Below are 13,466 nucleotides of genomic sequence, written 5' to 3'. Positions count from 1 at the left end.
GGGTTGACCGTACTGTTGCCAGGACAACGTTACCGGGTGCAAACAAAAAGAAATCCACTTTTAGTTAACTATTTATATTTGACGAAGAAGGAAGAACAAAAATGTCGGACAAAGATTTGGATGCCACTATCCTGGTGACCCAACAAGTTTTGGGAAAATACATTAAGAAACCTCCTCTAACTGAGAAGCTGTTAAGGAAACCACCTTTTCGTTTCCTAATGGATGTTTTTAATAATGTAAGTAGTTCAGATATTTCAAACTAAACAACTTAAATGAGACTCATTTATAAATAGTTCATCAAGCAAACTGGCAAGTTGGAGGGATTATATACTCCAGAGGAGCAGACTTTTGAGAATATTACTAGTAGAGATGACAAGATACGATTTTTGCAAAAGATGATAGATGCCATCAGTAAGTTGTAATTAAAAATTAGTTTGTTAAATGGTTGACAGGCTGTTAATTTTCCCATAGAACTTATTACCAAAATGGAACTCAAAGTGCGCACTTCAAAAATAGTTGCTGGCCAGGAACCGGAACTAACCAATGAGCTCCTCCAGGCGATGGCCAGCGTGGCCGAGAAGAATTTGGAGTGGGATGCTGTTGTAGATCAGGTGGTAATTGCTCACAGCAAAACCCCAATTGCCATTACAAAACCTCCGAAGGAAACTAAAGTTTCTGGTAAGAATCCCTCACCTGCTGGAAAAGAGGAGGATCCCAAGCGGCGCAAGGAGAAGCGCATATCGCCGCAGGAGCAAAAAGTGCGAAAGGCCAACGACCCGGCAACTCGATCCTCACCCAGTGAGAAGGAAAAGGTTTCCCAAAAGAAATCAAAGGTAACCAAGGATGATTCAAAGCTGGGTAAACAGAACTCCAAGCAAAAGACTCCTTCCCCGGTTAAACAAAAGTCGAAAACCAAGGTGCAGATTTCCACTGAAAGTGATAATTTCAGCATGTCCATGTCACCAGTGCCAGCTGGAGTAACCAAGCAATCTGCTCCTGAACCTAGTCCGGCTAAAAAAGCTGTGGAAACAGTGGAAAAAAATATCTCCCAGGTTTCTCCCACAAAACCCAAGGAGCCAGTGGTGGAACCGGTCCAGGAAACTCCACCAGCTTCTTTGGCTCCACCCCCTGAGCCCGAGAGTCGCAAATCCTCCGGCAGGAGTCGTCGTTCCAGTGGCAGTCACAAACAACCTGAACCGAATCCCGTGGAAAGCCAGCCCCAACCCGCTGTGCCATCAGCAGAAACTAATCTACCGCAAGAAACCAACAACAGCGAGGCGAAGCGTGAGATTCCGATGTCCAGGGAAAACTCCAAGGAGTCAAACCAACGACCAAGGACCTCACTTAGACCCCCATCCGCTCGACCCGCCTCCGCACGTCCCGGAGCTCCACGGCGTCGAAATGTGGAGATCGTACTCCAGCCAAACGATCAGGTCAAGATGTCTGGGATAAATGTTAAGCTCGAAACCTTTGGCGACCTCGATGACGATGGAGAGAACCTGGTGATCATCGAAGACGCCAACGCACATGATATTGCCGAGGGTGGTGGGGGAGCAGAGGAGCCTGCACTGGAAGGCCAACTAGATGCTCAGGGTCGATTGGTTCAGCAGATCCTGGAAACCCAAAAGGAGTTGGTCCACCAAAATGCCGAAGTGGAGCCGCTGCAAAGTCAAGCTGCTCGTCAGAGTTCCGCTCGCCAGGTAAATGACCTCCGAGATGTGATCCAAAGTCTCACGAAGGCAGTGAATCCACTGGGGAAACTACTGGACTTCATACCCGAGGACATCGATGCCATGCAACTGGAACTGACCATGTGGCGCGATACTTACACACAGGCATCCATGGATCTAAAGCGGGAGCGAAGTCTCACTGCATCCGCCACGGAACCCATGAAGCACCAACTGCAGCAAATCCAGGCCAGCATTGCCGAGTACCGGGAGCTCATCGACGAAAGTCGCCACAAGATTCAGCAGAACAACGCTCGCATCCTCAAGTTGATGATGGAACAGTAAGGATAAGAAAATAATAACATGTTGCTGTTTTATCAATTTAATAAGAGTTCTATAAAAATAGACATGCATATATTGCTTGGATACATATTTCAATTTAGAATATATATAACATGTATATAATAATATCAAAAAATAGTATATATGCAAATAGTTTGTTTCATTCCTTTTGGGTAAGTTTGTAAGTTTGTAAAAAGTTCAATAACAGACGGGTAAGTTTCTCTCCTAAGGTCACTTGGTGCTTGAACCGAAACCAACATTCTTTAAAATATATGTCGTAAACAAACCGAGTCAGGCCTAACAATTTTTAGCTCGACTATAAAACTTTCTTTCTTATTATATTCTCTTTAAATTTATGGGAAAACAAGTTTAGATTATAAAAATATGTGCGCTTATAACATGCATAATAAACCATGCATCAAAGGCTGACAAGTCAAACTTTTTCTTCTTCGGTTTTCGCTGGGATGGTTTCCTTTTTAGGTTTCTCTGTGGTTAATTCTTCTTCTGTTTCCGCGGAAAGCGATTTCTTTTCAACTTTCGCAGGAGTTTTCTCTTCTTCAGCATCTCCTGTGATTATCTCCGGTTCGTCGTCCTCTGAAATCGATCCCTTATCTTTCTCCTTGCTGAGTCCACCTTCCTCCTGATCCTCATCTCCCAAAACATACTCGATGACATCGTCGATGGGGAAATTGTTTAGCAGCGACTTGATGGAATCGTTGTGAATGACCACGGTGAAGAGCAGCTTGCAATATTCACGCATGCGGCTGCCATAATCCAACTCCGCGTAGTTCTCGGCACCTTTGGTCAAATCGTGGCCACAGTTCTCGATCACCTTGCAAAGCACCATTTCCTCGGGAGCATTGGGCCAGCCGTATTTCTTCAAGATCGGCGGATCCACCAACATGTCAATCAGCTTGCCCACGTTCACTTTGAGCTTCAGATCCTCTTCTGTGAGGATTTCACCGGAAACATCATCCTCGCTGGAGGCATCATCCAGATTATCTGCAATGGCAGCCGCCAAGCTGGCGGCTAGGGATTTGCGCTGCTCCTTTTTGACCACCGGCGACACCTTTGCTTCGTCCTTTTTGCCTTCAGGCTTGACTGCAGCTTCATCCGTCAGCTGCTCTCCTTCGATGGCCCCATCCAAAGGCAGAATCGTGTAGGTTTCGTTTTCCAGCGTAATAGTCTGGGCAGTGCCATCGCCCTCGTCCACCAGAAATTCGCGCACCACCACACCATTGCCATCCGTTTGGCTGGAAATCAGCGACCCCGCCGAAGAGTTCAGTGCCACCGGCACAACTTCCTCCACTTCGGTTTCCTGGGACTTCTTTTGGCGCTTTGCAGGTTGTGGTTCAATGCCAAAGATGTCATCAGGATCGCATTCGTGCACAGTGCGAATGTGACGGCGCAGGGTTTCGCTGCTGTCAAAGTTCTTGTCGCAAATGGCGCAATCCGTACGTTCCATGATTTTAGCTGGTACACGTTTGGAGGCCCGTTGTGGTTTAGCTGCAGATTAAAAGAGCTCGATTAATACCATGGATTTAGCTAGTCAAGTTTAACTTACGGCTGTGTTTTCCCTCATCCATGTGCTCTTTCAACAGTGCTGTGGTGCGGAAGCTACGCTTGCATTCGGTGCAGGAGAAAGCTGGACGCTTTGTGCGGGAATGCTCCTTTACATGGCGCTCAAGTCTGGATAAAAACAATGCGGTATGTTAGGAAAATAAATAGCAAATTGGTAAAAGGCGCTTGAAAACTTACTGCTTCTCTGTTTTGAACTTTTCATCGCACTGATCACAGGCGAATGGACGAATGTGGGTCTTGGAATGGGTGCGCAGCTGGGTGGCCTGGATGAAGCTCTTGCCACATTCTTCACACTTGTGTGGTCGCTCTCCAGTGTGCCGCTTCATGTGCCGATTGAGCACCTCCTTGACGGCAAAAGCTTGGTTGCACTAATAACAAATAGGATTTAATTTACAATAGCGAATGCTTAAGAATTTAAGAGCTTCTTAACTTACCACAGTGCAACTGTAGGGTTTCTCGCCAGTGTGATAGCGGCGATGCTTTTTAAGGGCCACCAAAGCGGAGAACTTCTTGTCGCAAAGATCACAATCGAAGGGTTTCTCCCCGGTATGTGTGCGTATATGAATGCTGCGAAAAAAAGATAATTAGTTGAGGATTCCCGCAATCATTAAAAAACTCACTTTAGCGTGGACAGGCTGTAGAAACAATTCTGGCAGGTGTGACACATGTACTCCGGCTTCTTTACCACCTGCGTTCCCAAATGCTGCTTCAGATGCGACCGTAGATTGTCCAGCCGATAGAAGACGCGATCGCACACCTTGCAGCTCATGGTATCGGTCTCGTTTGACGAGCATGAAGAATACTTCTGATGGCGCTTCAAATGATAAGAGCGAGTAAAGTCTTTGCCGCAGATCTTGCAGGCATACGGCTTGCCACGGGACTTGTGCTGCTCCTCGTGGAGTGCTAGCAAAGCTTCACTGCGCAAATTGGCATTGCAAATGGAGCAAGGATAATCACTGAACTCCGAATGGGTAATAAAGATATGTCGCTCGTAGCTGGTCTGTGTCTTAAAGGACTTGGGGCAGTCGGGGCAGTTTATGTGGCCCAGCTAAAAAATTTAGTTAAGTATTAAATAGAGCTGAATATATAGTTGCTTGGCAAAACTCACATGGAAGGTGTCGTAACTTTCACTACAGCAGAAGCATATATCCTTCTTCTCCATGACGACGGCATCCTTTTCGATCTTCTCCAGGTTCTTGAGCATGTCGGCCTTTCGTAGATGATAACCACTATCGTAGCGACAGAACTCCAAATGCTTCTTAAGGCTCTGGACGCGTCGGAAAGTCTTGTAGCACTTGCCACACACGTGCTCCACGATCTCCTTGATCTTTCCCACTTGATTGGTGCTACCCTTAACAGGGGAATCGTCTCCATCCTCTTCGCCATCTTCTTCATCTTCTTCCTCTTCGTCGACTACGATCTCCTGACCATTGGTCTTTGCAATCCGCCCTGGCACAACTTCCTCATCGTCGGCCAGAATAAAAGCAATGGTCTCTTCATCTTCGTCAGAGACCACAACGGATGATGTGGTATCCTTGCTGTTTTCGGTTTTCACAGCCTGGAGGACATAGTGCTCCATTTTCTTTTTTTTGCTAGGCGAAGTCTTGATCTTGGCCGTTTCCACAGATGTTACAGTAGCGCTGGGTATCCTTTTATCGTTAAGGATCTTGACAGTGGAGCCGGCTGGACTTGTGGTCTTGGTGGCACCTTTTTTTTCCGGTTTTGGGGTAGCCAATATATCATCGTTGAGTATTTTGACCCGCGCTCCCGCAAGGCTGCCCCTTTTTTCCTGCTTAGTTGTAGGGGTTTTCGATGTGCTGGCTGAAGTGTCTGCATCTCCACCGGCTCCTATGTCATTTAACAGCTTCATCCTGGTGGCAGGACGTTTTTCCTTGGGCGGCGAAATGTTCTCCACTCCAATAATTTTCACCTTCTTTTCCTTTGCCTCTTTGGAGGTGCTCATCGTGGGTATGACTGCCTGCGAATTGGGATCAAATCTTAAATTGATTGAGGAATATTTCCAGGATCAGCGATCACCGATTTAGTCTACTTTTGGGCACGTGATTTATTGAAAATTAAATTTTGCCAGCGTCACCAACACACGCCCAAAAGCAGCAAAGAAAAAATGGCGGCACCCATACGATCGATCATGCGAGTGCAAGCGGGATAACACTTGTGCCGCCTGACGCACAGAAAACGCAACAAGTTTTCTTCTTAAATAAAATTGTATTTCAAGGGGTTGAAATAAATTCTAATACACACTGAAATCCGTTGCATACTTTTCAAATATTGAATATTTCTAGAACAGCCGAAGGATAAGGCGATATTTGATTATTGCTTTCCGGATAGGCCCTTCCAATTTTCTTCCAATCTCTCCTCGACCGACAAAAGTCGTGGTGATCGCGACAAAGAATTGAGCAATTGCAAAGTCACCGGGTGTATTCCGTTCACGCTTTTGTCACGTTTTAATATCAAGACTCGAAAGATCGTATTCGTCACAGGAATCTTGGCTTAAAGCCGATAAACAATCACAATTTACCTAATTTTATGCTTCAAAAATTCCAACACGACAAGCGTTTGTGTATGAAAATGCACGGCAGTGTGACCGTCGAGCGACCGATTGTAAATACAGAGGTATTAGCTTATATACCATACCTAAATGCGGCGGAATACCTTTCAATGTTATGTTATATGCTAAGCTGGCTACTAAAGATGAATAAAATGTTTTATATATAATATCTTGAACAAATATATCTAGAAATAAATGTAAAAATGTAAAAGTAAAACGAAGTGCTATTTTAAAATTTTATGGTAAAATTGCACTTTGGGGGCTTTTGCTAAAAATGGGCTAGAATTTTTTTTTTTAATTTTTAGCAAGGGCCCTTAAAGTGCAACTTTACCGATTTTTTATTTTTATTTTTTTCATAAGCTAGTTAATAACACATTAAAAATGGAAATAATGATTGATGTATCTGTTACTGCCACAGCAAATTTAGTTTGAATCCTAAGGGTTAAAGCATATACCGAATAGGTGTGCATTTTTAGAATATACATTCTTTAAAGGTATACTTTGGCATTCGTGAAACGGCCACATTACCGCTAATTTCCGCGTAAAAAGGTAAATAAAGGCTAAATAATAATTAAATTGAACATAAACGTAACAAAATAAACGTTAATAGAGACCATGACGACTGCTTTTGACGCTGCGCACACGGAGGGACCCGGGTTCGTGGGAATTCGCTTCTGCCAGGAGTGCAACAACATGTTGTACCCGAAGGAGGACAAGGAGAACAAAATCCTGCTGTACGCCTGCAGGAATTGCGACTACAAACAGGAAGCGGACTCCAATTGCATCTACGTGAACAAGATTATGCACGAAATTGACGAACTGACGCATATTGTGCCGGATGTAATCTCCGATCCCACGTTGCCGCGGACGGAGGACCATGCCTGTCCAAAATGCTCTCACCGTGAAGCGGTCTTCTTCCAGGCACAAACACGTCGCGCCGAAGAGGAGATGCGACTGTACTACGTGTGCACCAACCAGAATTGCACCCATCGATGGACCGAGTAAAATGATAAACGCTTTCCGCCTCTAATTGTAGCCCTAAGTAATCAAAACAAATATAAAGTCATTTGTAATGGCACATCTGTTGTTTTTTACAAGGTCATGCCGCAAAAATATCACATTGTTGCTCAATGCACGATTGCCGGTCAATGAAATAGCCACTACACAGAAAAAAAAAACAGGTTACATCAAATCTCAGGATACATTTACTGATATTATAACTCGCTTTCGCTTTTTAAATTTGTCAAAGAGGGTCAAAAACTTATAATATTTACATATCAAGATAATAACATTAAGCTAATTACATTAAAATTGATCTTGATGGTTTTTTTTTCTGTGCACACCATTCGTAGAAGAAAAACACATGTTACAGTAGAAAACTGTAAAGGGAAACACTGGGCAAATCACACAACAAAAATTAAGTTATAATTCAAAGGTTATTCGTTTTTATGCGGAAGTATTCCTGTTTGACAAAAAATAAGTTTACTGTTAATCAGGTTATGGCATATTTATGTATGCACTATAAACCTGAAAACCAGATTTTATTGTTATGACGGTAATTAACATTTTAAATCATGACAGAATTATATTTTATTTCATTTTTATCTCACACTTAGGTTTATTATCTTTATTAATTAAAATTAAAGGTTTATAGAACTTCATTTAAACTATGAATATTTTTGGAAAAATGTTAATCATCTTATCTAAACAAATTTCTGTAAACCCCCATTAACCAATAACAACTGTTATTGTAACTGAGTGAGAAAAGAATCTGGCGGAGGGGTATGCAAAATTCCGTAGTTCACGGCCCGGTGACAATTCCTCACATTTATCATCGTTCTAATCGAAGCTGACAAACACAAAAAGAAACCGAAAGCAGCGAAGAAATGATTGAACAAGTTTCTTGTGCGTATCAAGCGGCTCTGGCTGTTCGAGTGGACCTGGCCCGAAACGATCCGGAGTCGTCGCTAAGTTTAGTTTGAGCTTAGAACTTGGCGCGACGTGTTGATCAAATCGCTGAAATGTGCTAGAGCAATACGAAATCAGCCGAATCGAATAAAATCTAAAGAGCTTAGAGGAATTTAGCAAGTGTTATAGAATGGCTAAGCCAAGGTCGTCGGGAGATGCAGCGGGAAATGGAAATGGCAACGGATTGGATCCGGAGCCCAAGCAGAACTACTTCCAGAAACTATGGCGCTACCGCCACTATCTGGTCATCGAGCCCTTCTTCTTTTTCTACTTCATGGCCTCCGTGTTCAATGCGGTGGCCATGCAGAATTTCCCACTGGACAAAGCCTGTCGTGTGAATCTGGGATACAATAAGGTGGTCTGCGACACGATGCTGGATAAATCGGAACTGGGAATCGAGTGCGATGATTTCGATTTCGAGAACACCACGCAGGGTGCAACTCCAGATCTTGCTGGTTTGGTGATCGGAGCCACTGGATTTAACTACACCGTTTGCAAGGCGGAACTGGAGGCGCAGATCCTGGCGGCAGATGTCTCCGGAAAACGTGCTCCGATGGGTAAAAGACTCACCATATTTCATATATGTATACATAACACGAGTCGTTCATTAAATATACGCGCTTGGGACTCGCCATTAACATTGCTTAAATTTCAGGTTTGTGCTTAAATTAAACTCGAATTCTATTCGTTTTGCGACTCCTCTGCATATTAAGTCTCGGGATTTTTAACTTTAGGCGAGGTACACGGAAAAATGTTTGAAATGGTTTTCTGTATTTTAAAACATGTATCAAACAAACGACTTCTAGATAAAGAAAATCAAGTTTCGAAGATCTATCTTAAGTTCGTAAAAAAGTTGATTAGTTTAAAATATGTATCTTCATACTCAATCTTCAATTTTTTTAATTCCTATAAATTTCTTCCTGTTTACATTTTTTTAAGCAAAGAATCCGTGTCTTTTGATGGATGTCGTCGGAAATTAGTGGTTATCCGAACATCTAATTACCTTCTTTAATTGATTCTCTCGAGAGTTCTCTTTCGCCTTTCGATGGTGCAAACAAAAATACCCCATTATATCGTTGGGTGATTAATTTAGAGCCGGCTTAAAAGGCCTTAGCCTAGTAGCTCTATCGTAATAGTAATCGCTTAAAACCTGTTCCTTACATCGTTGTGCTTTGAGAATCTTTCGTTGGTTCACAGTCATTGTCAATGGCATTTCGTTCGCACCATAGATAATATTTTATATTCCCAATTTAGCAAGAACGCCATCCGAAAATGTCATTTGCATAGAGCTACGCGGAATTCCGGTTCTCTGCGGCAGAGAACATCTTTTTGTTTGATAACTTCAACAAATGCCAGGTTCATTAGAATGCATTGCATCAGAGATCGATAATTGAGGCTTTAAATAATTAAAACGTCATGTCACATATTTCATGGTGAAATTTCGTAGTATAAGTATATAAGGCTTTTATTGTTTGGATGCAAGCATTGAATGGAATTGATATTACTGGGTTAACAAGTTTGAATAACAAAGCAATCATCTATATTCAAAAATTTGTACAACAAAAGAATTTTTAAATGATTCGTTTATAAACAAAAAACCTAGGGAAAGTAAATTTTATTGTTAAAATAAAAGGAACAACAGGTTTAGTAAGTGTTTAATAATAACTCAAATTTAATTTACACTTTATATGAGCTTAAAACTTAAAGGAACCCTTCTCATTTTGTAAAACAATAATTGCAAGTGCGAATCATTTTAATAAACAAAATTTAAGCTCGTGTTTACCAAGTAGATTTGTTAACGAACAAGTTATTTTTGTGAACCATATTTGCATATTTGCGAAATAAATATACTCTTATATTGATTTTGTATATTATACATTATATATTTATTAAAAATGTATTGCTTATTATTTTAAATTTATCCTGCAGCTGCCATTTTTCCCCTGATTGTCCTGCTTTTCGCCGGAGGATGGGCAGATCGATACAACAAAAGAAAGCCTTGCATGATAATGCCAATTGTCGGAGAGGCATTATCCTTCACTTGTAAGTAATTGCCAATAAAGGATTGTAAAGTTATTATGTTTTTTGTACATTTTAGGTCAGATTATATCCTCTATTTTCTTTGAATCCTTGCCCATGGAGTTCGGTGCTTATTGCGAGGCGATTGTTCCTGCTCTTTTTGGAGGATTAACTTTCTGTCTGATGGCAATCTATAGTTATATCACCATCGCCACTCCCGAAGAGGATCGTGTTTTCCGCTTTGGCATCTTTGCTATGTTTGTCACAGGGGTTCCATTCATAGGTCAACCTATAAGTGGATTGCTTTTTACCACATTGGGTTATACATGTAAGTTTCTTTATAAATCTATCGTACTCTATATACATTTATTTTTAAAATTTCTTTCAGGGTCCTTTGCTTCAGCTATTGTTTTCCAGCTGATTGCGATCTTTTATATTATTTTCTTTATAAAAGAGGTTAAGAGCACTCCGACTTCTCCTCAGCCAAATGAGCCACCACCACTGCCCACCTCCCTGCCTCCCAAACAGGGAACCGACAACATGGCCTACGAGACCACCAATGTGGATGAGCATCAGGGAAACAAGAACGTCAACTTCCAGTTGACTCCGCACATGGAGCCCAAAGTGGAGGTGGTTCCCCCGAAACGCTCCCTCTGCAAGGAACTCTTTGATCCCACCTTGGTGCTGGATTGCATCCGTTTCCCGCTGATCAAGCGACCCAACAACGGACGTATGCTCCTGATCCTCCTGCTGTGCGCTTACTTCCTGACCGTGGGTCCCACTTCCGGCGAGAACGACTACTGGTACCGATTCACCCTGAAGAAGCTCGCCTGGAATGGAAACGACTTCAGTATCTACCTGACGTTGTCCAGTGGAGCAGCTTTGGTGGGCACCTTCATTGGCACCGCCATTCTGAGCAAGTTGCTCAAGGTATTGGAGTTTAATACATGCTTTAAAATATGTTTTAATATATAGGATTTTATTTTAGGTTTCTGATTCCATGATTGGCATGCTCTCCGCTTTATCCATTGTCTGCTCTCGTGTTCTGTTTGTAAGTAATTAAAATATAGGTCAAGATATTGGTCTTATAATTCATCAATTTTTGTAGGCCTTCTCCAACAGCACTACCTCATTTTACGTGGCTGGAGTTGTGGACATGTTTGTCAGTTTGCGAGTGATTGCCATCAAGACCATTGGTTCAAGCATTGTAGCTGGCGATGAACTGAGTAAGTTATTTAGATAATATATTTATTAAATGGGAAGAAACTTATTTGTTATAGCAAATCAAAATCATTTATTTATTCATTGGTTTCTAATGTTTGTTTATTTACGTACAGGTAAAATGTACTCCATCTTCGGCATCAGTGAACCCATAGCCCAGTTTATATTCCCGCCAATCTTCAGTGAGATTTACAAAAGCACAGTGGATTCATTCCCAGGAGCCATTTGGCTGTTTGGAGAAATCTTTTACATTCCCAACGTTTTGGTCTTTGTGTAAGTATTTTATTCTTTACTTATTTATAAGGATTTATTTAATAAACTATACCTTTTAGTGTATGCTATTTCCTGCTGCGGCGCCGAAAGAAAAATGACCAAAAAAGTGCCGTGGAATTAGAGCAAAATGGAGCCAATGGTGCTAATGGTGCGAATGTGCCCGATAGCGAAATAACTAGTCTATAAAGTAATTAATGCCAGTCAGTGTTGTATATGTTTTTTATTTAAAATATAAATTGTATATTTTTGTAATTTTATAAAAACTTTTTACTTATTCTAAGTTTTTGAATATTTTAGAGGTAGCAATGCATTTAAAATGAATTTCTCTAACTAAATTCAACATTTTGCCTGCAAACGTATTTTTATTTTCGTAGATGCTATTTTTAGTAAAACCTCGTAAATCCAATTACCTGTGGCAACGAAAAGGTGAGCCAACTTTGATTTGGACAATTCACTCCCTCTGGCAAATTGCCACAAATTACTTTTTTCGGACCGAATTATTTTAGTTGAAGCCTTTTTGCCTCCCGCTTTTCGTGTTTTCCCTGGGAAAAGTGGTAGTTTTTCAATCAGCAAATGCATTCAGTTTGAGCAGCCAGCTGGCGCAAAGTGGGCGGTAGCTGGGAGCAGGGGGGCGTGGCCGTATGTGGGCGCTAACTGCCGCCTTGAAACAATTGGGTGCTAATAATCCCCGGTTAATCTGCGTAAGTGTGTGTTTCTGGAGGCATCGAAGCAAGGATTCTGTGCGAAAGACATCACGCATCCTTTGCTTTTCAGCGTTTATGGACCAACATCAATATAAAAGCCTGTTGAGGAGCACCAGAAACTCAGACGCAGTTGAGCTTTGAACGCGAAAGGATCCAAACCCAAATCGATTGAGTTATTCGCGTGTCCTGTGAACAGGACTTTCTTTCGCAGAAAAATGTTGCGCCTCCTGCTGCTGCCGCTCTTCCTCTTCACGTTGTCCATGGCCTGCATGGGGCAGACCTTTCAGTACTCCAGGGGCTGGACAAATGGTAAGAGGGCCCTCAGTCCAGGATCTCCTCTGTTGGCCAACGCACATTTTCATCGGAGCAACGAGCTGGGACTCACGGACCTCTACGATCTGCAGGATTGGAGCAGCGATCGCAGGTTGGAGCGGTAAGTTTACTATAAAATAAATATTAATGAATCAAGACCTCATTTAATCTGAATAAAATTAATTTTGCTTTCGTTATATACTCCCAGTTGTTTGTCGCAACTCCAGCGTTCGTTGATTGCCCGAAATTGTGCCCCAGGAGCGGATTTCAATGCCAATCGACCAGATGCGGATACGGAAAACTCCAATACCCATTCCTCCAGACTCAACAACATTAACAACGAAAACGTTCTGTATTCAAATACCAATATCCCGAATAGACATCGTCAGTCGAATGAATTACTCGAGGAGTTAAATGCCGCTGGTGGAGTCTCTGCTGAACCCATATTTGGAAAACATTAACCATAATATTTCAGTACATCAAATTTCAAACTATGGTTTAATAGCAACAAGTGCTACAAAAATGTAAAAAAAAAAATTGTTTAAATGTTGAATAAAACGAAGGCTTTTTATGGATAAATAATTTACTGTAGTTTATGGTACACAGCACTTTTAGAGAAATCGGATAAATTGGGTAAAAATTTTAATTTCGAAGACAATTAAAAAAAATTGACTTTAAAATTACGATGAATGAGAGCAAACAAAATTACATTTTAATGAATATTTTATGTGCAAAATAAGATGAATAAAACACAACTTGAGTCAAAACATTAAGATTTGAAATACCAATTTTTTATAATAGGGCGTCCAA

The 13,466-nt window shown here is 41.6% G+C and overlaps 5 protein-coding genes across 6 annotated transcripts; 4 read left to right on the top strand and 1 right to left on the bottom strand.

Moving 5' to 3' along the window:
- The first annotated feature begins 95 nt into the window (after positions 1–95).
- On the top strand, positions 96–2,017 carry LOC108092141 (TRAF3-interacting protein 1). Its single transcript, XM_017191649.2, has 3 exons — positions 96–236; positions 294–411; positions 472–2,017. The coding sequence occupies exons 1-3, from the start codon at positions 102–104 to the stop codon at positions 2,010–2,012; spliced, it is 1,794 nt and encodes a 597-aa protein (XP_017047138.1). The 5' UTR covers positions 96–101; the 3' UTR covers positions 2,013–2,017.
- Positions 2,018–2,033: 16 nt separating this feature from the next.
- On the bottom strand, positions 2,034–6,216 carry LOC108092140 (protein suppressor of hairy wing). Of its 2 annotated transcripts, none has more exons than XM_017191648.2 (7): positions 6,130–6,216; positions 4,699–5,568; positions 4,211–4,638; positions 4,025–4,157; positions 3,768–3,958; positions 3,574–3,698; positions 2,034–3,515 (listed from the first exon to the last, which is right to left on the bottom strand). In XM_017191648.2, the coding sequence occupies exons 2-7, from the start codon at positions 5,551–5,553 to the stop codon at positions 2,443–2,445; spliced, it is 2,805 nt and encodes a 934-aa protein (XP_017047137.2). In that variant the 5' UTR covers positions 5,554–5,568; positions 6,130–6,216; the 3' UTR covers positions 2,034–2,442. The 2 variants fall into 2 exon arrangements, with proteins under 2 accessions (XP_017047137.2, XP_043065041.1); XM_043209106.1 differs by having other exon boundaries at positions 5,870–6,199.
- A 408-nt stretch (positions 6,217–6,624) lies between these two features.
- Positions 6,625–7,474, top strand: LOC108091871 (DNA-directed RNA polymerase II subunit RPB9). Its single transcript, XM_017191252.2, has 2 exons — positions 6,625–6,708; positions 6,770–7,474. Exon 2 carries the CDS (start codon positions 6,775–6,777, stop codon positions 7,162–7,164), a length of 390 nt encoding a protein of 129 aa, XP_017046741.1. The 5' UTR covers positions 6,625–6,708; positions 6,770–6,774; the 3' UTR covers positions 7,165–7,474.
- Positions 7,475–8,047: 573 nt separating this feature from the next.
- LOC108091902 lies at positions 8,048–11,886 on the top strand. Its single transcript, XM_017191285.2, has 8 exons — positions 8,048–8,684; positions 10,057–10,170; positions 10,226–10,474; positions 10,535–11,076; positions 11,135–11,197; positions 11,255–11,372; positions 11,484–11,640; positions 11,700–11,886. The coding sequence occupies exons 1-8, from the start codon at positions 8,258–8,260 to the stop codon at positions 11,824–11,826; spliced, it is 1,797 nt and encodes a 598-aa protein (XP_017046774.1). The 5' UTR covers positions 8,048–8,257; the 3' UTR covers positions 11,827–11,886.
- Positions 11,887–12,487: 601 nt separating this feature from the next.
- Positions 12,488–13,235, top strand: LOC108091918 (pro-corazonin). Its single transcript, XM_017191304.2, has 2 exons — positions 12,488–12,777; positions 12,865–13,235. The coding sequence occupies exons 1-2, from the start codon at positions 12,560–12,562 to the stop codon at positions 13,115–13,117; spliced, it is 471 nt and encodes a 156-aa protein (XP_017046793.1). The 5' UTR covers positions 12,488–12,559; the 3' UTR covers positions 13,118–13,235.
- The last annotated feature ends 231 nt before the right edge of the window (positions 13,236–13,466 follow it).

Source organism: Drosophila ficusphila, unplaced genomic scaffold (assembly GCF_018152265.1).
Source record: "Drosophila ficusphila isolate 14025-0441.05 unplaced genomic scaffold, ASM1815226v1 contig_791, whole genome shotgun sequence".
Lineage (NCBI taxonomy): Eukaryota > Metazoa > Arthropoda > Insecta > Diptera > Drosophilidae > Drosophila > Drosophila ficusphila.
Note: the sequence above shows the minus strand (reverse complement) of the source record. Positions and strands in the feature narration are given on the sequence as shown.